This window comes from Canis lupus, chromosome 32 (genome assembly GCF_011100685.1).
Source record: "Canis lupus familiaris isolate Mischka breed German Shepherd chromosome 32, alternate assembly UU_Cfam_GSD_1.0, whole genome shotgun sequence".
Taxonomy (NCBI): Eukaryota; Metazoa; Chordata; class Mammalia; order Carnivora; family Canidae; genus Canis; species Canis lupus.
In genome coordinates this window covers 15,807,623-15,833,473 of record NC_049253.1, presented here as the reverse complement: position 1 = coordinate 15,833,473, position 25,851 = coordinate 15,807,623, and the positions used below count along the sequence as shown (strand labels likewise).

Sequence of the window (25,851 nt, the reverse complement as noted above, 5' to 3'; positions counted from 1 at the left end):
GATGGCCTGGCCCATTACGTCTGCCTCAACCATTGGGAATATGTGAACTGACTCTCAGGATCAGGTAAATTTTACAAAAGCCCTAATGAGTAATAGTAACAGAGTAAGAACAAGAGGATTGTTCTCACGTGGATGATAAGCCAGGAAATGATTACTAGTACTCAGCCAGAAATTTCCATGAACCTAACATCCCATTTCCCAGGATTTCTGGGTCACTTAATGTTGCTGATATCATTTGTACAGCACTGTACTTTGTACTATGTGCATAACGTGCCACAAGTTGTTGCTCAATAAAACCTTTGTGAAGGCTGAGACCCGAGCTAAGGGATTAAGCTGCATTATTGTTGCCAATATCTTTTTCATGGCAGGATTCAGTAACCTGTGTCTAAGATATAAGGAGAGATAGTGATAAAGCCTGACACAGTGATGCAGTCCCCTTATTTTTGCAGAGCCCATTCCAGATTTGGCCTCTACTCAAGGGCTCAAAGACAAATCTTGGCAGGTTGCCCAGCCTCAGCTTAACAATCACAAGTTCAGAGTCCAGCCTCACTAACTACCTGGTCTTGTGCTTTTTGTTTCTTCTGCATTAACTACAGCAAGGATCTTTTAAGACTCTTTTCTCAATTGAAAAACATTTTTTTTCATTTGTTTTTTATCATGTTATTTTTTTTAAGATTTTATTTATTTATTCATGAGAGACACAAGAGAGGCAGAGGGAGAAGCAGGCTCCCCGTGGGGAGCTCCATGTGGAACTCAATCCCAGAACCCCGGGATCACAACCTGAGCCAAAGGCAGATGCTCAACCACTGAGCCACCCAGGTGCCCCGGGCATCCAACTCCTGATGTTGACTTGGGTCATGATCTCGGTGTGGTGGTATCACACTACTCCTCCCTCAGACTCTACGTCAGCATGGGGTCAGCTTGAGATTCTCTCTCTCTCTCTCATCCTCTGCCCCTCCCTCTTGCTCGCTTGCTATAAATAATTAACTAATTAATAAAATCTTTAAATAAAAATAAAGTAACCTGTGTCCTTTCTTCCACAAACCTCCTCTTTTCCCTTCTTAGCCTTTTATTTCTGGAACCCAGGACCACCCTGAAAAGGACTAACAGGATGAAGGAGGCTGGCAGCCTATTCAGTTCCTGTTGAAACCAGCCAGATCCTGTACTTCCCTATAAACTCCCCAGGCCCTACCTGGGGGTGGCAGTGGTGGTGGGAGGGCTTACAGTTTTTGAAGGCCATAGCCTGCTGCAGCCTCTTGAGCCCCACAAAGCAGTAAAGCTATTGTTCCTCTTTATCCCAAACTCTGTCTTTGAGTTATAGTTTGGCCCTGAAGTACAGAGGTTGGTTTTTGACAACACCCCCACAATGGACAGTAGTGAGAACACTTGTCTGCCTTTTATCATCGCGATACTCCCAGTGACAAGGACAGTGCCCGCTGCTCAGGGTGCCCTCAATAAATCCTTAGTAAATTAACAAGTAAATTCTCAAGTTAAACAGTCTAGAGTCAGAACATAGACGTGTCTTAATATTGGTTTTTCTCTGTGCTTTTAGGGTCTTATACACTATCACTGTGGTTGATGCTTTCTGTTAAGTCTCTTAGAAAACAAGAATCTCTCCATTCACTTCAGGCTATTACTAAATACCCCCCTGCATGCCCCTTCTGATTCTATGTGCTTAATGAATTGATAAGATTGCATTCGCAGGGCTTATTTTGAAATGCTTTGAATTTCATGCACAAGAAATGTCTACTTGTTTTTCTCCCTAAATCTTACCAAGTTGGGGAATAAATTTCATGTGTGAGAGCCCAAGAAACTCTTCCTTCTGTCTCAGGTCCCTGTCACTTTGGGAATGCATGGGAAAGTCAGCTTTATTTCTACTGTGTTCCAGTTCACTTTCATTCCAACAGAGAAAACAATCTTCCTTTTTATTTTCTAAGTGACTTCCCATGGTTTGAAAACCTCTCACAATGAAAAGTCAAGTAAGAAAAAAAAAATAAGAAGAGTTACAGTGAATGTGAATGAGAAAATTACCATTTTTATTGTCCTCTTGGTTCTCAAATGAGAAGATGGAATCCTGTGAACTGACCTCTCTTCATCTCACACTCTCTGGAATGTGCTTTGCATCCAGCATGGCAGAAGGACCCCATCCTTCTCTTTCCATTCTCTCTGTTAATGTTTGCATAACTACTAGCAGAAAAGTCTTCTCGGAAGTCCAAAGCCAAGAGTAAATACATCAGACTCTAACCCAGTATGTATGGCAAAATAAAATCTATTTAAATGGTAGTGATGACTAAACACAGTGCCACTCATGAGCTGTGGAAGACAATGCTACCATTGTCTTATGGAAATAATGTGTATACAGCACATTGTTCTCCTTGAATCAGTTATTGTCAGCACATATTTATGTCTGTTCATTAATTTATTCTTCCTTTACAAATTTTCTTTTTTTTTTTTTTTGACTTTACAAATTTTCTGATATCTTTCTCGCCTCTTAAAAATATATCTGGAGGGGCACGTGGGTGGCTTAGTTGGTTAAGTGACTGACTCTTGATATCAGCTCAGGTCTTGATCTTAGGGTGGTAAGTTCAAGTACTGCACTGGGATCCACTGGGCATGGAGCCTACTTTAAAAAAAAAAAATGTCCAGAAGACATTTGCCTTTAAATTTCCTTTATTTTTACTCCTGCCTCATGTATTAATTGGGAAATAATGATTATGATGTTAAACAAATTACAACCACCAATTAAATAGCACTTATCTTGTTCCAGTTGTTAGTCCTCACAACTTACTTTGAAGGTTAGAATTATCTCCATTTTACAGATGAGAAAAACTCCAGTTTAAGCAGTCACCCAAGCTCACAATAACCAATCAGCCTCACAACCTGGATTCCAATCCATGTCAGTGTGGCTAGAAGCCCAGCCCTTCCTAGGACAGGAGGGTCACCCCCCAGGATGATGCATGCATTCACAGAGTCCTTACTATGTGCCAGCTCTGGGCCTAGTCCCCCTAGCTCAATTTCAAATTTATTCTTCAAAACAAACTTACAAGGGGAGTGTACTTAATCCCGTTTCACCATAAGAAAACCGAACACAGAAGCTAAGTAACTTAAGAGCTAGAAAGGGCAGAATTGTGATATAAATTTTGGTCCATCGAATTTCAAAGCCCACCTCACAGGGTGCCTGGCCTAGAAAATTCTCTAGTTTAATGGAGACAGGATTTCAAGATTGACAAGAAAATTGTGTATTTATCAACTAAGAATCTTCTGAGTTGTATCCCCAAGTCCTAGGTTTTCAAAAGACTGTTTTTTATATATTGAAATAACTGAGGAAACTCATATATTGAAGGAGAGGCCTGGATTGCATGCATTTATTTTCTTTTTAGTCACTGAACTGTGGCCTAAACCTTCTCAGGTTTAAAACCAAATCTATATCTAATTAGTCTTGATTTTAAAGCCAAACTCTCATTGCCATTCCATTCCATAACCAATTCCATGATTCTTCCCAGAGAAAACCCATCAAATACCTTAATCCAGATTCTTCAAATTCTCCCAGTTTATCAAATAGAATAAAAAGTTGGCCAGAGCTAAAGGGAAGTTAATGCCCAGCACAGTATTGGACACAGTTGAATGTTTATGGAGTGATTAAATAAGCCACAGATGAAATACCATGTTGTCAATGCAATTTATATAACTTTTAAATTTTGATACAGTTTCAAATTTATGGGAAGGTTGCAAGAGCAGTACAAAAGAATTTTTACATATCCTCCACCCATTAACATTTTGCTCCATTTGCTTCATTATGAAAGCAATTTATAAACGATCATGCTCAATAAAACAATTTTATAGCAATTTATAATCAATATTAGTAAAAATGATTTAAACCCAAGCTAAAAAAAGTACAACTTTGCTGCCAGGGTTAACAAATATAAATCTAATCAAATATAAATCACAGCCTTTGAATTGGAAAGTTCATTGGATTTTGCCCCATCTATAACCCACACATAATTATGGGTGACAATGTTAGGACACCCAAGGGTGACCACAGTGATGTCCATTTCAATGTGAGCTTATTTTTCAAAGGAGAATCACTCTAAATGGCCTTTGAAAAAAGAAGCTGTTAATGCCAAAACAGTATTTGTTTTTGAGAGAGAGAGAAGTGTGGGGAGGGGCAGAGGGTGAGAATCCTAGGCAGGGTCCATACCCAGTGCAGAACCTGACTCAGGGCTCAATCTCATGACCCTGAGATCATGACCTGAGCTGAAACCAACAGTGGGATGCTTAACTGACTGGGCCACCCAGGCATCCCAGTCAAAACAATATTTTATAACAAAACCCACAAATGAAAAAGAATCCTACCCAAGAGAGTAATCAAATGGCAGCAATCAATGCCTCAAACTTTCCAAGAACAACAACCAATACAACTACTACCCAGAAATCCCTATCTATTGTGACAGTTGAATCTCCATTTCCTCGGAGAATAACAACAAAGCAGCCTCATTTTGATAATTCACTATTTTTCAAAGCTAACTGTAAGAAACCTACATGACCTCACAACCTTCCAAATTTGGCTCCACAGACACTGCAACTGTCATGTTCCTATGATTTCCTGACAAGACAACGTGTGGACTTCCTTTTCTGGGTAGGAAGAGGTGTTTGGGTTATAACTGGGTCATGTGGCACTGGAGGTGTAGGGGGAGGGCTAAAATCGCAGTCCTGGCACAGACTGAAGAACAACCTTCACTGACAGAACACGCCGTACAAACTCTTCACAGAGAGATGAATCCGGCATGTGGTAGCAGGCAGACACATCTCCTAGCTGCTTCATCTTCTCTCTGGTTGTCTTCAGCTCCAGCCAGTGCCTTAGAAATGCTTTATTCCAGTGTCCGCTGAAAATACAACCTGTAATCCCTCAGTAAATATCCATCAGGGAAGTCACACGAAAAGATTGCTCTAATTCACTCTTGCTGGTGGGCTGCCAAGGGTAAAATAATACAGTCCGCGTCCTTTCAGTCATGAGGAAACCATTGTCACTGAATCTCCCAGGGATGCTTCCTACATCTAACCAAACAAAGGGAGCGACAGCAGAGGTTTCCAGATCAAAAGCAAATGTGTTACCTTGCTGAGAGATGACAGCCTGAAAGAAAAAGATAAATTAAGTGGACGATGAGACAAGACCTATCTATTCTGTGCACAGTGCCGATCAGGACATTTATGTGAGCCAACAAGGAGCGCATCTCCAAGAGCTTTGGCTCTGCAGCTGCCAAAGTCCTATATTCCATGCACTGTGTCAGATACTAAAGAATACGTGGAAATTTATTTAAGGCTGTGGGAAATTACCAAATTGTAATCTCCAACCACGTGTAGAAATATGTAGCCTCCAGTTATTAAGGAGAATATTTCACAAGACACTCAAAGCTTTATATCTGTTAGAGTTTTTCTCAGGGGATCAAGACAGGAACATTTTGGCCTAAGCGCTGGGAAGTTTCAATGACTTTCTCAGGGTATAATGTGGAGCTAGCTGTGGAGCACAACCATGGAGCTTATCCTCTGGAAAGATCCAGCAATCTAGACAGCCACCTGCCAGGCATTTACAAAAGCTCTACTGTTAGAGCTTTTTCTCTTTGATTGCATAGCACCATAAAATCACATTGTTAGCACTTCTAACGCGTGTGAATCCCATACCATATCAGCAAAGGAAAGTGCAATTTAAACCCTGTCATTAGCTAGCCAATTAGCACATGCTAAAGGCTGGGCTGTGCCCCAGAGGGTAGGGGTTGTCAGGTTCTCTCAGTGTGAGCATGCAGCTGAGAGTGATCTGGTATTTAAAGCTGTGCCTTTGACATGAAACGTGAACCCTCAAACGTGCAGGCATGCCACACCATAGGTCTGATGTTGGACGTGATGTGTGGCATAACAAATTTCAAGGCGCAACTTCTACTCTATGTAATTCTGGCCTTACACCTCATGCAAGATTCTGAGTCATACACAAGAAACTGTACATTGGAGGAGACAGAAAAAGAATTTAACAAAATGTATTATTAGGTATCTCTCGGAGTTTCAGAGATTCGGGTCTGAAGCTAGATGTTAAACTCCCAAATCATGCTGCCCAGCTGTTCGGTGAAGACCCTAAAGCAGTCACAGGCGTGCAATTCACATCCAGCCTGCCAGGCTGCCAGGGAGACCTCAGCTACTGTTGCTCAAGGTCAAAGCCAGAAGGGACACTGGTGCCTGGTTCCTCTTACTGCCTTCTTCGGACCTGAAGTCTCCTATCTATATATGACTGCAGAGCCTGGGCTCAAGCTTGTACCCTGGCTTCAGGGAGATATGGTAAACAACTTCCTGGCATCCTACAGGGGATAGCACACCTAAGTGCCTGGCCTATGTTAAGCCTGCAATAAAGGTGAACTATTATCACTATTATTATATCACTTTAGGAAGGGCAAGTCTCATTGAAATCCAAATGAGGTAGGAGGAAGGAACAAGTCCCACTTCTCTCCCACACCTATTTGCCCCAAGGTAATGAAGGTCTGGTTTAGGAAACAGAAAAAGATTTTAAAATCCTAAATCCACCTAAATTTATCTGCTGCTATATACACTTTTTTGGTTTTGTTGTTCTTGTTTTTCTGGAAAGAAGCTGTGTAAATGTATGACATTCCCTTCATAGCTGTTACCCATCAGTTGTTACAGATGACTTACATCTCAGTCTGTGAATACTTTACTATAAATTAGAGAGAGATGTTTTCATTTCAAGAACTGAGTTTTAATATGATTATTTCGAAGTCAATGCCAAAAAAACCTCTCTCACTTAAGCATTCTCAGTGAAGTTCAGGTATAAAACAAATTTAACCTTCCCTAAAAATAGAGAATAAAACTTTCTAGAGAATACATTCAATCACCATGTATACGGAAAAGGCTAGGAAAGGTTTTCAATCAACTAGACAGATTGCAAATTCTCCAGCCGCACTATGTTTGTAACAACACACCCTGGTCATCCCAGTTTTTTTCTTGGCAATTATAGGTTTGGTGATTAAGCTACTTTGAAGCGATAAGTCCGAGAGAGTAGAGGGAAATTTTTAAAAATTCATAGACTATACTTAAAAACTCAGAGTGCTTCTGCTGGGGTTTCCTGGCCGCAGCACGCAGCACGCTGCTCCACTCTCTACACTGATTTGGTCACTTGTCAATGCAGCACATGATACTTCAGGGATGAAGCAGTAAAGCCCGAGGGTGGGGCGGGGGGCAGGGAGAGCAAAGCCTGGAATGCGGTGCAGGAGCAATCCAGGATGATGACTCCTGCTGCCTCTTCCTGCTCTCCTCCAGCCCACTGTGCAGGGGTCAAGGGACAGCAAGAGGGGCAGGAACCCTAAACTTTGACAAACACTGAATTAGAAAAAAAGTCATTTGGGCTTTGCTTCTAGAGGGAAGAGACTAATATTCCCCAGATCCTAGGTAAACTCGGCACCAAGGAAAAATCCTGCAAAATGCAGGATGTCATGTACCTGCCCCAGGAGCAGGACAGCTTGGCAGGGGCCACTGTGACCCCAAGCCCACCAGTACTTACAGTGATTTAATCACTTACAGTGATGTGCGCCTTGTGGAGCCCCACGGTCTCACTCAGTGAGGACAGGAAGTGATAGTTGGTTGGGCTCGAAAGTTGGCTGTCAGTTGAAAGGTAAAAGGAAACCACACAGCTCCGGCGTGTACAATTCCCACAATTCTCCAACAATATAGGCACAAACTCCTCATAGAGGAGAACAGCTTTCCCTGCTTTCATGACAAAATACTCCGTCTCAGAGGAGCACAAGGGCTCCAGGGAACTCCACGTGTGGATTCTCACCTGGGAGAAACAAGACAGAGCAAAAGCAAACATTCTTGGTTACTATTTTTTTAAAAGAGAATAACAGGTGAAAGAAGAGCAGAACTAGTTAAGAGACTGAACCGTGGGTTTAACCCCAGCCCCACTTAGTACTAGTTTTGTAATGGACCAAGTTACTCAACTTCTCAAAGGCTCCCTTCTTCCATGTAAAATGAGAATAATAACAGCACTAACTTCACAGGCTGTTTTGAGAACAAAATAAAGTAATCCATGGAAGACGCAGGACCTGGTGCACTGTCCTTATTCCATAACCGTGACCTATTTGCAGTGTCCCCCGAACTGTAGCCTGAGACTCTCTGAGTTTCAACCCTCTTTTCTTGCCTTGCATTATTTTAAATACAGGTGTATTTTTTCCATAGACATTCTGAATGCTTTTACAGATTTTCACTTTAACAAACCATTTTTTAAGGATTTCTTTCTGTCAAGTTTAGGGCATTTCTAGCTTCTTGTGATTATGTAACCTCATATCTTAGTGGCACTTTACAGTTTATCATCATTTGCTTTCCTCTCATTATTTTATTCACTACCCATTGAAACCCTTTAAGTTAGGATGATGAATGAAGATATGATATTCACAGATGAGGAAAACAAGTCACCAGGCATTACACCTTAAGGTCAGAGGATAAATGGCAGAGTTTTCTTTATTTTTAATTTTTTTTAATAGTAGAGTTTTACCCTGAATATACAAGTATTCTGAGTCCAAGGATAGCCTGTTTTCTGCCACAGGCACTAGAAATACTTCAATACAAATTAATTTATCTTTTCTTTTTCCCAAAAGAAACACAACCAAATAACTACAGAATAAAACAAAACAAAACAAAACAAAACAAACAAAAAAAAACAAAAAAAAAACCAAAAACACCTCTCCCTCTGCCTTAGAGAGAAAAATCCTCCAAGCAACTTACAGTGAGCTTCGCCTTACAGTCAGAGCTCAGGTCTGACACACCATAGATGAAAAACAGGTCTTGATCCTCAAAACCCACTGGCAGCAGTGGGGCGAAGAAATGCCGAGCAAAGTAATGAAGCATCTTCCACTTTCCTCCGTACTCTAAAAATAGGCAAGTTAAGAGATGGGTAGGGTCAAGTCATCAGGGGCATCTTGCCCATGGGCCAGCTATGTCTGACTTGTCATGATTCTAGGGACTGAGCAAGCAGAGAGAGTCAACAGGAGCAGGAACCCATGTTCACTGAGGCTTCGGGGGCATTTGGGACATTACCTCATGGCACGCTCACATCTGGGTGAGGTCAGCATTAACACCCATTTCGCAAAGAGGAAGGAGAGGCTCAAGCAGTTAAATCAAACGTGCCACAGGCCGTACTCTGAGCCCAAACTTGACTCCTAGGCAGCACTTTCTCATGCATAATTCGGTTTCCAAGAGCTAATATACCAATACACTTGCATCTACTACATGCAGATGAAGAGGGAAATCAGTTGCAGGGCAGTAAAAGTATTACATATATTTGTAACTGTAAGAAAATATCACAATTGTATAAATAATATTATAAGTATTCATTTATAAGAGTTACAGGGAGGGGGTGCCCAGGGGGCTTAGTCGGTTAAACATCTGTCTCTACTTCAGCCCAGGTCATGATCTCAGGGTTGTGAGATCAAGCCCCATGTCTCAGCTCAGTGCAGAGACTGCTGGAGATTCTCCCCTTTCTCTGTCTCACTGTGTCGTCCCCCCCCCCCCCCCCCCCCCCCCCCCCCCCGTTCACACACACTCCCTCTCTTCCTCAGATAAATAAAGTCTTTTAGGGATGCCTGGGTAGCTCAGTGGCTGAGTGTCTGCCTTTGGCTCAGGGCATAATCCTGACATCCTGGGATCGAGTCCTGGATTGGTCTCCCCACAGGGAGCCTACTTCTCCCTCTGCCTAGGTCTCTGCCGCTCTCTCTCTGTCTCATGAATAAACAAAAATCTTTTTAAAAATGAAATAATAAATAAATCTTTTAAAAATACAAAAAATAAGTTGAAAAGAACATAGTAATATTATAATAACTTTGTATGGTGATAGATGGTAACTACACTTATGGTGAGCATCTTGTATAGAAATGTCTAATTACTGTATGGTACATCTGAAAAAAACAAACAACACACTTGGAAAAATAAAACAATTAAAAAAGTAACAGAAAGCATTAATTAGCACTCAAACTTTCCTTCCTTTTTCATGAGCACAAAAGCCTCTGAGTGAAATAAAACAACTATTGTCACAAATACTATTGGCAAGTCAGCCTGAAGGAGCACATCCAAAGAGATGACAATTAATGACAGTTGCTCAGATACAATTAGAAGCTTTGAAGAACCTCTGAATTCTGTGCCCTGTTGGCATGTCTAGTATGCTAAACACACAAACCAAAAAATATGTTAACATGCCTCTATTTCAAAAAGATCTTTCCCACAAAGTACTGCATCACGGAACAACTTCCAGAGAGATGGTAGGGAGGAGGAGGAGGAGGGTGAGGAGGTGTGGTGTGGAGGGAGTATCATGTCCAGAATTCACAGTGCAAGCTGTCGAGATGGACAAATGTGGTTTGAAGTTCAGATAGAACCAATTTCTTCAGGCTTTCCAAAATTTCAACTGCAACCCTTACTATTGGAGAGGCCTTTCATATTAGATCTATAAAATGAACTAGAACTTATAAAACTGACCTTGAAAATGGGATTGGGGTACCAACCTCCGTGCAGTCAAAAACCCACAAGAAACTTTTGACTCCCCCAAAACTTAACTACTAATATCTTACTGTTGATCAAGCCTTACAGATAACAGAAATAGTCAATTAACACATATTTTGTCTATGTATTCTATATTGTATTCTTACAACAAAGCTAAAGAAAATATTATGAAAGTCAGAAGGAAGACAAAATGCATTTGCAGTACTGTACTATATTTACCCTAAAAATCTGCATATTAGTGGACCTGCACAGTTCAATCTCATGTTGTTCAAGCATCAACTGTATTTGGAAAGTTTTCCCATAAATGGAAGATGGCTCAGACCTGAGGTAACTTATATACACTATATACACTCACATGTGATACCCATTACAGGAGAAGAGATTTCACATGCACGGCTCCAGCTTCACGGCCACACATAGAATATAGGAGAACAGCAATTGAAGCACAAGGTCTCACTGATACACATACTAGTTACTAATCAGTGACAAAGTATAGATGTCAATATAATACCCTGCATAACTGGGGGTTATTCTGTATGTTGGTAAATTGAACACCAATAAAAAAAAAAAATACCCTGCATAATCAGCTCTAAAAATGCTATCTGATTTCTGGCTTTTCCACTAGCTCTGTAACTGTCCGAGTTTATGAGCCAAGCAAAATAAATGTCCAGGTGGATTTCTGTATTTGTAAAATTCTAACTAAAAATGAGACTAATTTTTTAAAAAGAAATATATAAGAATCTATAGATTCCAAGCAGCACCATTTCAGAGGAGAAGAGGTGACACATACCTTCCCCACCCCACCTGCATACACTATAAGCACCAGATTCATTGAACCAACGAAGTAGAATCAAACAGAGGCTATGCGGCCGCCCAGAGCAGGAGCAGACATAACATACCTTGTCACACCTTCTCCCTGGCACCTGTTTCTTGTAACAGCTACAAGAAGATGGTGACCCTCTCCACAGAGACACTGTCCTGCGAGACTTTAGACAATGAATGCTTGCTCTGCCATCATACTCCTATACTTGGGTTTACTCACCCTTTCTAAAGGATTCATTAAAATCATCTCAGTACAGTCAATTAAGGAAAGATTTACAAAGACTGGGCTCTCCCAGTTGTCAAACCAAACTCTGCTTCCACGACCTCATCCACATACAAGATGGCAGGGTTAGGGTCCAATGTTTCTGAATGATACCTCTTTGTCCAGTTTTAAGCATCCCAGAAAGCCTACTCCCCCCAGTCTACCCCCGATTCTCATTCAATATTCTTTCATCTGGTTGCTGTCAATAAAGAGTTTGGTCAGAGAAACTTGATCAAAACTCCAATTTACTGCAAGAGGTGATTCGGCACACTGACCCAAGCACACGGGTAACAGACTCCTTTGGATTTGTGTCCACAGCTAGTTTGAGAGCCTCACTCAGCAAAGGGGCTTTTTCACTTTATGGCTTTGCCTCACTTTTGAGTCAAAATTCTTGTTAACATTAACTGACCTTTGCTTCAAATCACCGCTAGTGAATGTCAAAGACATTAATTTAATTAAAAAAAATATTAAAATAGAATAATTCGCACTGCAGGCACCATGCCAGTCATCTTCCTACTGCCAATTGAACTGCTGCAACTGATAACCCTTCCTATGTAGATTTCTGACTCCACTACCTTTCCCCCCCAAGAGATAAACAGGGCAAAAATAAAGATGACCTTCTGGACCTAAAGGGAAAGGACATATTTATTAACAGTCAGCGGGGCCAGCCTTCCACTTGGTTGAATTCTTCTAAATAGAGGAAGAGAGGCTTAAATGAATGCTTCTTTTGCCTGGAAAGTCTTCCTAATTAAATTAGAAATGTTCAGCAATAATTATAAGACACATGGCTGAGATCTACATGCATGAATCAACCCTCTTCATTAGCCTGCTTTTATGACTTTGCACAGCCCAGAACTCAAACTAAGCTGCCTCTAAGGCTCCTGGGGAAACCAGGCAGGTGGACGGGGTGGCCGGGCCCCAGTTCACAGGCTGCAGGAGGACCCCTGTGAACCCCGCTCGGATTAATCTGACCCCTCAGGCTCCCAGCATTCTCAGTGCCTCTCTGCAGGGGAATTGCTTTCTCTCTCACATGCGCACAAAGAATGCTGCAACACTTACCTAGAGAAGCCCAGGAAGGAGCCTGCCAGATGTCATTCAGCTGCCAATAAAGGGCGCCCATGGTGTATCCTTGCCCACGCACTATCTCACTGCGGCTGCGCCGATAGAATTCAGTCTCTACTTTGACACACTGGGCCTGCATCACCTGATTCAGGGGAAAACATTGAAGCACAGGTGTTACGGTCTGACCTTAGTGTCTGGATCTGAGAAAACTGCAGGCTTTTGGTGTTTCTTAAAGCAGGTTGGATAAATTAGGGAACCTGATTAGCGTTACAGCTACCATTATTATACTAGAACTGGAACTAGACCCTCAGCATGACAAGAGTGTTGTCTACAACGGCTGATTTGTTTGGGAGTCTTAGTGTTTCGTTTATCGTAACACTGGGTGATGGAGGAAACAGGACGGTATAAAAGGTACCTTGCTAATGATAGTGTAGGCAATGATGGAAAACACTTTTATTCCAGAGTAAATGACACATATAGTCTAACACTAATTTTTTTTTCATAGTGATGGGTTTTAAAAATGTATTCATAGCTACTAAGGAAAAAAGTTTTATTAGAAAAAATTCTACAGGGAAAGTAACATTATGCGTGTGATACTGTCCAATCCCTAACCCCTTTTTTTTATTCAAGCAATTGTTCTTATGACTTTAGATAACGTAAAAATTCTTATGAATGTAATTCCTCCATTATAGCAGAACAGATGTTAAATTGGAGCAATGAGACAAGTGAATTTAGTTCCTATTGAGAGGCAGTAAAGAAGTTCATGCAGGACTCTTTTTTTTTTTTTTTTTTGAAGGACTCTTAATTATTGGCAACATCATTGAAAACTCATTCTTTCATTGCTGCTGTTATCATACACTTTTTTGTGTGTGTGAAGATTTCATTTATTTTATTTTAGAGAGTGTGAGCCAGGGGGGAGAGGCAGAGGGACAGATTCTCAAGCAGACTCCACACTGAGCACAAAGCCCAACGCAGGGCTCAAGCTCACCACCAAGACCTTCCCAGGTCTGACCCCTGCATCTCACTGGCCTCCAGTCCATTGCTTCTGGCTCTCCATGCTCAGGCCACCTTGGCCTTTCAGCTCTTCTGCATTCTCTGCTCACCACATGGGTCCCCTCTGGCTGCCAGCTTCTGCCCTCTTTTTCTCTTTCCTCTTTTTTGAGGCCAGTCATCACTCCTCAGCTAGGCCTCTTTCCCCTGCTATCCATACTCCTAACATTGCTCACCTCTCCTTCTTAGCACTTATTACTGTTTAAAGTTTACATTTACTTACATGACTCTTTACCTGTCTTCTACATAAGTCAACAAGCTCTTCCAGTGTATATCAGACTAGGAAATTAAGTTATCTATTTCAGGCAAAAATGAAAAACTTCTAAGACAAACCCATAATCTATTAAACAGTCATGGTTGCACTTAGTTAGATCTAATCCAGAGGACAACTACATGTTTTATGGATAGAGGTAGAGGTGACCTGTGTTTTTCTTTTTCTTCACTGAAGTTTTTTTTCAGAAAAAAAAAAATCTCTGCAGCATCAAATTATTTACATTGCTCCAAATTCTTTCCAACCTTTGTGAACACATATTTGCAGCATATACATTTAGTATTTTATTCTCATTTAGTTTTCACATGTGTACATTTCCATGCCCTGGCACTAGTTAGCATCTCTGTGCTTTAAATGGTTATACAGTTATACCACAGTGTGATTCATCATTCTCTAATTATTGGGCTTTTGAATGGTTTCCAGTTTTTTCTTTCAGTGTAAGAGCTAAGAACATTTTATGTTCTTGTGTTGTTTCTTTTGGTAAGAACATATGACAAATGTTAAACTCCTTGCTGCATATTGCTCTACTAGGTTCCAGTCATGAGGCTGCTATTAAACTAAACTGGTGGTCTCTAAGCTGACCTTTGCCTCACACAGATTTTAATTGGTCCACAAAGGTGGGTGGTTTTTGGTTTTTGGTTTTTTGGAGGTGGGTGTTTTTTTGTTTCTTGTTTGGATGTTGTTTAATGTCTTAAGCCAGGGCCTACATATTCCATTTTGTCACAGTTCCCAATAATCATACTCCTATCCATTTAAATTACCTTCCTAGACCCCACAAACATTTGATTTTTAAGTCTCTATTTCAATTTTCAGAATTATTTGCAAGACATATTTATTTTTGTATACCTAACAACCTCCTCACTGTAATTTATCTTTTCTGCCTTAATAGGTAAATATTAATAATCTTTTAGGATTTTTAAACTTAATTTTTTTTTACATGCATGCAGGATTCCTACCCCTTGCTAGCAATGAAAGAACAGGGCACTAGGCAAGCCCTAACTAGTGGCCTATCATATCTGAACTTGGTGGGAAAGAGAATAATCAAGACTCTTGAGCACTCTGGGCTCTAGCACAGTGCAGTACACTCTACAGACAGTTGGTGCCATGCCAATATCATGGATCTGGGTTTACCCAAACCAGTAGGTGCCAGTTGAGGGTAATGAATGACACTTTTGTTCATAAAAATACAGAAGGCCATTGCCCACTATCCTTCTTAAAGGGATGTTGTACAATCCCACTTCCCTGGAAAATTTCTGGTACTGCCTCTTTCCCTTTAAAAATTTACCTGTATTTATACACCATGCAACCTTCCCTAAAGAGGACAATCTTTACATATAAGAAGAATAAATGCTTAGTCATTTCCTAGGCTACTCAGTCCCACTCTTAGCAGACAAATCTTATTTTAGTTTCAAAAAAGTCTATTTTCAGCAGCTTGCTTGATTACACTTATGAAATCAGTCTCCTTGGAGAAACAGATGGTAGGGTAAAAAGAAATTGGACCAGGACACCAAGACCTAGGTTCCAATTCCAGCTTTGCCACTGGGATGGAGATTGCTAGCTGTTTACAAAAACCCATTATCCCTGTCCTCCAGAATGACAGAGCTGTAGGTGGGCTACACTCCCTAGAATCACACCCTTTACCCTTGGAAGCCCTCCTGACAGAATGTAATTTATATTCTTTATTTACTTAAAATTATCCTGACAATAAGAATCTTCCAACGAAGCCATGTTTCAAATTGATACAGTTCATAATATACAGTTCACCCTTGTAGCTTCCAATTCATTGGTTTTTAGTAAAATCACAGATTGTGCATTTTCATCACTACCTAATTCCAGAATGTTATCACCCCATAAGGAAACACCGTACTATACTGGTTAATAGCAACTTCTCATTCTCCCCTCTCCTCTGCATCTGGAAACCACTCATTTACACTTTCTTCTGACTCTATGGATTTGCCTATTCTGGACATTTTATGACTTTGCACTTACATTTAGGTCTTTGATCCATTTTAAGTGAGATTCTTATATATCGTAGTGAGGTAGAGGTCCAAATTAATTTTTTTACATGTGGATATCCATTTGTTCTGGCATCATTTGTCCAAAACACTATTTTTCTTATCCTTTCATTGTTTTGGAACCCTTGTAGAAAATTTGTTGACCATAGACTTAGGTGTTTATTTCTGGACTCTCAATTCTATTCAATCAATCTAATGTCTGGCCTTAGGTCAATACCACACTATCTTAATTGCTGTAGCTTTGTAGTTAAGTTTTGAAAGTAGGATGTCTGGCTCTTCCAAATTTGTTTTTTCCAGATATTTTAACTATTCTGGAATATTTTAACTATTCTTGCATTTCCATATGAATTTTAGGATCATTTTCCCATTTCTCTGAAAATGGTGGTAGGAATTTTGATAGGGATTATGTTGAATCTGTGGATCAACTTGGGGAGCCTTGCCATCTTAATAATCTTAAGTCTTCCAATCCATGTCTTTCCATTTCTTTAATTTCTCTCAATAATGTTTTGTAATTTTCACAGTGCAAGTCCTGCATCTCTTTGGTTAAAAACATTAAAAAATATTTTACTCTTTTTGATACTATTGTATATGTAATTATTTAATTTCATTTTCAAATTGTTCATGCTTACATGCTTAGAATACAGCTGATATTTGTAAATTGATCTTATATCGTGCAAAGTTGCTGAATTAACTTATTAGTTCTCATAGGTATTTTAGGTGGATTTTTAAAGCTTTTCTATATAAAATTATGTCATCTGTAGACAGAGATAGTGTTACTTCTTCCTTTCCAATTTGGGTGACTTTTATTTGATTTCCTTGCCTAACTGTTTTGACTAGAATCTCCAGTACACTCTTGAATAGAAGTGGCAAGAGCAGGCATCCTTGTCTTGTTCCTGATCTTAGGGAGAAATTTTTCACTATAATATATTAGCTGTAGGTTCTTCATAGGTGCTCTTCTCAGGTTGAGGAAATCCCTTCTTGTCCTAACTTGTTAAAAAGTTGTGTGTGTGTTTTTTCTTTTTTGTATTTTTGTTTTTTTGGTCACAAAAGGGTGTTTTGTCTAATGATTTTTCTTCATCTATTGAAATAATCATGTAGCTATTTTCCTTTATTAATATGGCATATTACATTGATTTACTTTCATATGTTGAACCAATCTTACATTCTGGGATAAATCCCACTTGATTATAGTTTATAAACCTTTTTATATGCTGCTGGATTTAGATTGTTAGTATTTTGTTGAAGATTTCTTTCTGTCTATATTCATAAAAGATATTAGTCTCTTGTTTGCTTTTCTTATATGTCTTTGGTTTTAGCAACAGAATAAAAATGGTTTCACAGAATGAGTTATGAAACGTTTTCCCTTCTGTTTTTTGGGAAGAATTTGTGAAAGATGGTGTTAATTCTTCTTTAAACATTTTTTTAGAACTCGTTAGTGAAGTCATCTTTATAGAGGACAATTTTTTATTACTAATCAGTCTGTTTAGTGGTCATAGACCTACTTAGATTTTCTATTTCTTCTTGAGTCAGTTTTCATTGTGTCTTTCTATGAATTTGCCATCTCATCCAGATTAAATGACTTCAGTTATACAATTATTTACAGTATTCTCTAATCACCTTTTTTTTTCTTTAAGGTCAACAGTAGTGTTCCCTTTTTCATTCCTCATTTCATAATTGGAATCTTCTCTCTTTTCTTCTTGGCCAGTCAAGCTACAGTTTTTTCAATTTTGCTGATCATTTCAAGGAACTAACTTTTTGGTTTTGTTGATTTCTCTATTGTTCCCATAAGGCCTTTTTTAATGTGCCAAATTTCTGATGTCAGCTTTACTTAAGTACTGAAAATTGATGTTATAGTCCAACCAATCACCTCAGTAGTTATAGAACTTCCCTTATCTCAACTGTGAAAGGATATAATATTGTAGTTTAAAAGGCAGAAACTTGCTCCGTTCATTGCCTGAGAACTTGGGCAAAATACTTAACCTTTCTAAGCTTGTTTAAATATAAAATTAAAACAAAAATATAGATGTTTGGAGATATTGTTAGAATTATGTGAGAAGATATGCAATGCATCTCATGGCCCAGGGCCAGGCATTTACTACACCCAAAGAATATTGATTGTTTGACTGCTAAATTACATGTTGCATATAAATATGTTAGTATATAATGTACTCTATTAATCATTCCCCTCCTTTACTCACTCCATCCATCTTAAAAGCTCAGCATAGCTTGGATCTTCTATCAAATCTCAGTGCTGCTTATCAAAGAAATAACTGTCCCAAGGTAGCAAGTATTATCGATATACAGCCTATAACACAGTATAACTTTTTTTGTTGTTCTTATGATCAAGTTACACGCAACACAGGAAGACAAAATGGATCCCTAAAGAATATGAATCTCTTAAAGACATTCCCAAGCATCTAGCCCTCATTATATGCTTAACAAATATGTGAAGAATAAATGAAGGCACTAGAGGGAGCTATAAGCTAAGTGGTTAGTAAGAACTGTCAATAACCCAGCTTCCTCTCTCAGTGGCTGGTAAGACACCATACTGACAGACTGAAGGTGACTAACAGTTTAGATGTGTTAGTATAGACAGTCTTCAAACTAAGCAGTGAGGCCTGTGCAACATAGCTTAAGAGAGTGGGCCTAGGTAAGTAGGCTATTTGGAATATAATATAACAGGATAAGGTAGGAGAATGAAAGGTGAAGCAAGATTATTTTGGAATATTAGAAGAATTAAAGAAGTACAAACTGAGTATGCTTTTGCTATTACAAGATAAGGAAAAGATAGGAAAAGATCTAAATGTGAAGAAACTTACTACAAAACTTTCTCAGCTAAGATTTTTCTGAAAGGTGAAAAAAATTACTTTATAGAACATCTTAAAATGTGGTATACAAGCAGTTACTCTGTTCTTTAGAATAGTATGACAGACAATGAGAAAAAGAAGAGAAGGTAGAAGCAGGAACAGAAAAAATGTACCAAAGAAAGGTTTTTCTTTCTAATGCACATGTCAAAGATGATTGTTCTAAAATCACAGTAGTATGGGGGAAAAGAATGTTTTATTCTAACATATCCTGTCTATATTTCAGTCAAGAAAATTCAATACTAAAAACAAAACAAAAAAATCATAATTCTGATTTTTTTTTCCACCTCAGATCCCATCTGGTAAGTATATCAGAAAGTTCTAAGGTAGAACTAACACAAATCCAATTCCAAGCCAATGCCTATAAGACACCAGTGCTAAATTATCAGATGAAAGCCTTCCCTAACAAAAACCAGCAACAAATAATTCCACTTGTACACCCAGCTCCTGTGTACCACTAATGCTAATGAGTTCAGAAAGAACAATTATTTTTGTCAGTTCTCTGAATGTGTTTTTGAGGAAACAGAATAAAGTAACAGTAATAAAATGAACAGCTGGGAGAAGGACAGCCAGCAGGAAAAACAACTGAAAGGTTCCTGTGTGTGCACACACGAATAAGGATCAGCCTATTTCATGTATCAAAACTGAGACACTTTTACAGAATATTGGTTATGAAAAGCTAATAATAATGAACTCAACACTTTAAAAGGGACAGATATCAACTTTATCTTTTAGCTTGTGTTCTCTGAGGTAAGTTCATAAATTACACCACACTGGCAAAACTTCCCTAACTGATAAGCTTATGGTTAAAACATTAAAATTTTTTAAATCAGTTTATCACCTTCTAAAAAAGAGTATTCTTTGGCTTACAGTTTTCTGCTTCAGCTTCCATCCAGAATTTTAATGTTTTTATATAGGAGAAAACTGATGAGAGTAGGCATGAGTTTAGATAAAAATTGGCATATTTTTAGGTGCTAAGATGCAAAAATTAAAATGTGATCATGTTTAACAAAAACTTCTAATCTACTTCAGATCAACTCATATGATTGGGATTAGGCTCCTGCCTTCTCTCTCCGAACTTGAAATAAGTATGGAAAAAAACATCAGATAAATAAGAAGTGACTATAATATACTCTTTTTTTTTTTTTTTAAGATTTTATCTATTTATTCATGAGAGGCACATAGAGAGAGAGGCCGAGACACAGGCAGAAGGAGAAGCAGGCTCCCTGTGGGGAGCTCAATGCGGGACTTGATCCCAGGATTCCAGGATCATGCCCTAAGCCTAAGGAAGACACTCAACCACTGAGAGCCACCCAGGTGCCCCAACTTTAATATAGTCTCAGGTATGTATGTAGTTCACAGGTTCATAAAATAAAATAGGCAAATAAAAAGAGTAAATGGAAACATTAAGAAGAAAAGATTACCTAAAATTCAGTTTGATGGTTTCTTACGAAGTTAAACATAAATTTATCATATAACTCAACAATTTCAGTAATGTATAATGTCAACTCAAAGGAAATCAAAATATGTGCACAAAGATTTGTATGCTTATATTCATAGCAGTATTATTCATAATAGTCAAAAATCGGTAATAATCCAAATGTCTACCAACAGATGAATGGATATATAAAATATTGTATATCCATTACAACAGAGTACTATTTAGCAAGAAGGACGAATGAAGTACTGGTACATGCTATAACATGGAAGAACTTCAAAAACGTTATGCTAGGTGAAAGAAGCCAGATGCAAAATATCACACATTGTATAAGTCTAGTTATATAAAATGTTGAGAAAAGTAAAATCTACACAGACAAAAAAGCAGATTAACGTTTGCCTGGGGCTGAAGGTGAGAAAGGGGAGTAACTGCAAATAGGAGCAAGGGATCTTTTGGGAATATAAGAAATGTTCTAAAATTGGGTTATGGTCATGGTTGCATGACTCCATAAATATACTGAGTCACTTATTCGTACATTTAAAATGAGTGACTTTTAAGGTATGTCAATTATATCTCAATAGAGCTGTTTTAAAAATAATCCAAGAAGGTGCATAAGGTAACATATAGAGATCTTAAGTGTATGCCTCAATGAATTTTATCATATGTGTACACCCATGTAACCAGCACCCAGATCAAGGTATAAAGCTTTCTTTTTAGCACTCCAGAGACTTTCTTTATGCACTTTTCTAGCCATAATTCAGTATCCTCTCCACAAGAATGGTTGCCGCTAATTTGCTCTCCATCATTTTGATTCATTTTGTCTATACTAAAACTTCAATGTTTCTTTTGCTCAACATGTTTGTGAGGTTCATCCAAGTGATGCTGATATCAGCAGTTCATTCTTTTGTATTGCTATGGAATATTCTATCACATAAATACACCATAGTTTAAAAATCCTTCTGTTAAAGAACATCTAGGCTCTTTCCAATTCGGAGCTATTATGAATAAAGCTGTTGTGAACATTATTTTAGATGTTTGTTGGCAGACATATGTACTCATTTTTCTTGGGTACATAGCTAGGAGTAGAAATGCTGATTCAAAGAGGAAGCGAATGTTTAGCTTGGATAGAAACTGTCATAAAATTTTCCAAAGTGGTTAAATAAATTCCTATTCCTACTAACAATGTCTAAAAGTTCCAGCTGTCACACATCCTCACCAACAGTTGGCATTGTCAATCTATTTAATTTTAGCCATTGTGCTAAAATGACACTGTGTACCTTGTGTGTGGGAGTATCCTATCCTGATTTTCATTTGCATTCCCTTCATGGAGAATGAAATTGAACACATTTTCACATATTTACTGACCTCTGGATATCTTCTCTGGTCAAGTGACTGTTCAAGGGGTTTGTCCATTTTTTAGTAGGTTATATCCTTTTATTACTTTACAGAAATTATTTATTCTGAATACAAATCTTTTATCAGATATATATGTTACAGATACCATTGCCCAACCTGTGGCTTGTCTTTTCTCTCTCTTAATGGTATCTTAGTTTATAAAAGTCCATAATCTTAATGAAGTCCAATTTATCTTTTTTTTTCATAGTTAGTTTTTTTATGTCCTGTTTAAGATATCTTTGCCAAGGCGACAAAAATATGTTACTTTCCACAGTTAATTCTTTGATCACTGATCAAATTAATTTTTGTGTATGGAGTCAAAGTTCATTTATTTTCCTATAATGAGACCCACTTGATACAGTACTGTCTATTGATAAAACTATCCTTTTCCACAGGATTGCAGTGACATCATGGCCGTCAATCAAGTGATTATATTATACGTGAGTCTGTTTCTGGACTCTATTGTTCCATTGTTCCATTTTATCTTTGGGGAAAGCTATTGTTTTAATCACTAACACTTTATAGTGATCTTGAGTTAGGGAACGTTTTAATGCACAATTCGTTGTAGAACTTTCTGAGCTGTTTGTTCTTTGTAAGAGAGACAAATACCAAAAATTAACTGTTACAAGTATTACATGTCATTATTTATCTATTTTGAAGTAGATAAATTCCTCAATCACTGAAATAAAAACCTGAATATTTTTTCACCACATAAGGCTTTTACAAAATCTACATGATTCCTTATGTAATTGCAGGAACCTGTTGAACTCCAGAATGAAAATGCCTACCTGAGTAAGGTAAATGGTATCTTTGAATGTCTGTAATGGATCTGTGCTTTCCGGGAGTTTGAAATGAAATCCAATCTGAAGTAGCATTTCATCATTACCACCTGCGTGATGTTGTCGATGAAGTGAAAATTTGCTGTTGTAAGACCAGTCCTCCTTAGATGAAACCTTTCAAGTGAAGAAAAGAGGTACAAATTGGGAAGTTAGGAGTGAAACTATTTTTCCACACACTTCTAACAAACTCAAAAAGTGCTCTGCATACTGGAAAAGAGCTCAAGGTTTATTCTGCAACTCTAATTTCACAGATGGTAAATGTTTTTGCCATCATACTTGTTATTGGTGAAAGAGTAGCCCTGTGCAAAACTGAATCACAAAACTAGGATTTGGCAACTATACCTTCCCTTACTCAAGCCTAGAAAGTTACATTTTGGCATTCATATCAAAAGTCTTGTCCTATCAAAGCACTATTCCTATTTTTAGAACATTCATCATGTTTATTTTTAAATGTCATTTTATCTATTCAAATGAATAAACTGTCAAAAATTAATAATGGACTGAAATCAGTATTCTGTTAAAACTGTCAATTCTTTGACAAGAATAATATATGACTATTAAGACAGTAAACGCTTTAGCACTTGTTCATTTGTTTCTCAATTACTACTAAATATATTTGACATATACACATGTTTAATTTTGAAATAGTTGAAGACACAAACCAATGATACTCTTTTCCCCTAATAATAAATCTTTTTTTTTAAAAGCCAGGCACAATTTATACACTCAGTCATCTCTTTACAAAGTGATCATCGGATCAAACTAAGAAATAAAAACAAATACCATGCATATGTTAGCAGTATACCTTTTACAGAAAAATAAACAATGATTCTGGCTTCTAGGCCTATGATTTAATGTCCTGTTAGCATCTGAAAAAGATATAAGACAACTGCTGCCTACACCTGAAAACATCAGTTTAATTCAGATTACACAAAGACTTTGAAAAACAGTCTACCCCATTCTCAAAAATCCCTGGAAATTAAAAATATTAATCTTTGTTCATAAAACATGACTTCTAATTCCCTATAAACATGAAATGAGGGATCCCTGGGTGGCTCAGCAGTTTAGCGCCTGCCTTCGGCCCAGGGCGTGATCCTGGAAACACAGGATCAAGTACCACGTCAGGCGCCCTGCATGGAGCCTCCTTCTCCCTCTGCCTGTCTCTGCCTCTCTCTCTCTCTGGGTCTCTCATTAATAAATAAATAAAATCTTAAAAAAAAAAAAAAACATGAAATGCCCAGACCCATCACTTCGAAAGGAAAAAGTTATTCTTTAGGAATTTTTTTATACTAAAATATAAGTAGTGTACATTACCCATGTTCAATGTGGAAGTTTTTCCAAATTATATATGTTTTCCAAAACTGTTACCACCAGAGAACACTAATTACTACAGTTACTTATTTAAAAGAGGTATTAGTATTTACAGTCATCTTGTACACATTTGAGATGTACACACCTTTACTTCTTTCAATACTTCCCTTCTTTCAATGCTTCTTCCTTTTTAAAGCCTGAAACACATCTTCAGGCTTCTCAGCCCTGATTGGTAATGATATGAATGTATCCCATAACTGGTAACCTGATCTTCTGTTATGTGGAAAGCTTTTTAATTTCTGATAGCCATGGTTTGAGAGTCTTATAATTTTCAGCTGTAATGATGTTATCAGAAGGAATTAGAAAGTGCCAGATAAGGCTCTAATTGTTTTAAGAATATTACTTACTTAATCCTCATGACAACTCTACAAGTTGGTATTATCATCACTCTATTTTAGATATGAGGCACAGAAAGGTTCAGTAATTTGTGCAAGAACTTAAGTTAGTTGGCACAGTCTAGCTCCAGCCTCTAGTTCTTTAAACGTAGATGCCTTTGAAGAAAATAAAACCTTCATACAGGGACACCTGGGTGGCTCAGCGGTTAAAGCATCTGCCTGCAGCTCAAGGAGTGATCCTGGAGTCCCAGGATCGAGTACCACATCAGGCTCCCTGCATGGAGCCTGCTTCTCCCTCTGCCTGTGTCTCTGCCTCTCTGTGTCTCTCATGAATAAATAAATAAAATCTTAAAAAAAAAACCTTCATACAAATCCTCCTAGAATGGACTTTATTGACAATAATAGCTTACATTTTAAGGGTTGTCGCTACGTGTCAAGAACTGTACTAAGTGCTTCATGTGTAAATTAACTTAATCTTTACACGTGATCGCATGCACACATGCATATCTGCATATAGACACACACACATTTTTTCTCCCTTCTCTCTTCCTCTCTTTTCTCTCTCTCTCTCCCTTCCCACCCCAAAGGTATTTTACTACTACTAAACCCAATTTATAGATAAGGACACTAAAATAAAAAAAAAATTAATTGTTCCAATGCAATATAGCTAGTATATGACAGTTCTAGTATTCAAATCTAGATCTGTTTATTCCAGAGCCCAAGCTTTTAATCATTGTGCAATACTGATAATGGACTATTGAAAATATTATTATTTTTACAAAGAAATAATATATACCAAACTAGTAAGGGACATTTTAATATTTTTGTTAGATACATGAAAAAAACCTCTAACTAAAAATTCAAGTTTTATGTAAAGTTATTCTTTTGGATTCTTCTATTTTCCCAATTACCTAATTCAAATCTTCAACTAAGCAATGTAGCTCAAAAAAGAGGTAATCGTTAAATCAAGAGTTCATAATAAACAGAATTTATAAAAAAATAAAAAATAAAAAATAAACAGAATTTACAGAACTTAGTTTCACCTTTCCTATTTTAAAACATAGTGTTTAGTATCTTTGAACATAATCAGGCATTTCCCCAAAACTGCATTATTGTCAGAAGGTAAACAGAAAGGCTAATAGATTTAAGAAAAAGGTTTAGCAATTTATAGCACTCACTGAAATGTATAGCACCTCCTGAAATGTATGAAAAAAATAGTTCAGCTCTGGTGTGAGATAACATTTGAATACAGATATGCTACTTGCTACCTGGGGATAATGACAGAACTCTCACTCTAGTACCTTGATTTCCTCCTGGGCCTCAGTTAAGGGGATGGGGGAGGTGGTGGTAGAGATTATTATTATGTGGAACAATGGGTCTCTGGTAAAGAGTGTCTGCTCAGTAAATGATTTTGCTTCTTTCAGTCCTTCTTTCCCATTCTAATGCTTATTCCTACCTGGGTCAGGATGCTCAACTCCATCTCCTTCATTTTGAAACAATAGTATTCCTAAAAAATCCACCCAATATGGGAGTAATAAAAAAAACAAGGGGTAGAGCTAAGGTTATGACATTATTTTTTAAA

At 38.0% G+C, this 25,851-nt stretch overlaps 1 protein-coding gene across 1 annotated transcript in view; it reads right to left on the bottom strand.

Moving 5' to 3' along the window:
- Positions 1 to 2,652: 2,652 nt before the first annotated feature.
- Positions 2,653 to 25,851, bottom strand: part of MANBA (mannosidase beta) — a 115,257-nt gene continuing 92,058 nt past the window's right edge. The window contains exons 13-17 of the mRNA XM_038582020.1: positions 22,513 to 22,677; positions 12,689 to 12,833; positions 8,779 to 8,921; positions 7,577 to 7,834; positions 2,653 to 5,131 (exon numbers count right to left, since the gene is read on the bottom strand). Coding sequence (XP_038437948.1) covers positions 4,907 to 5,131; positions 7,577 to 7,834; positions 8,779 to 8,921; positions 12,689 to 12,833; positions 22,513 to 22,677 — 936 coding nt within the window. The 3' untranslated portion in view covers positions 2,653 to 4,906. The remainder of the gene's footprint in view (positions 5,132 to 7,576; positions 7,835 to 8,778; positions 8,922 to 12,688; positions 12,834 to 22,512; positions 22,678 to 25,851) is intronic.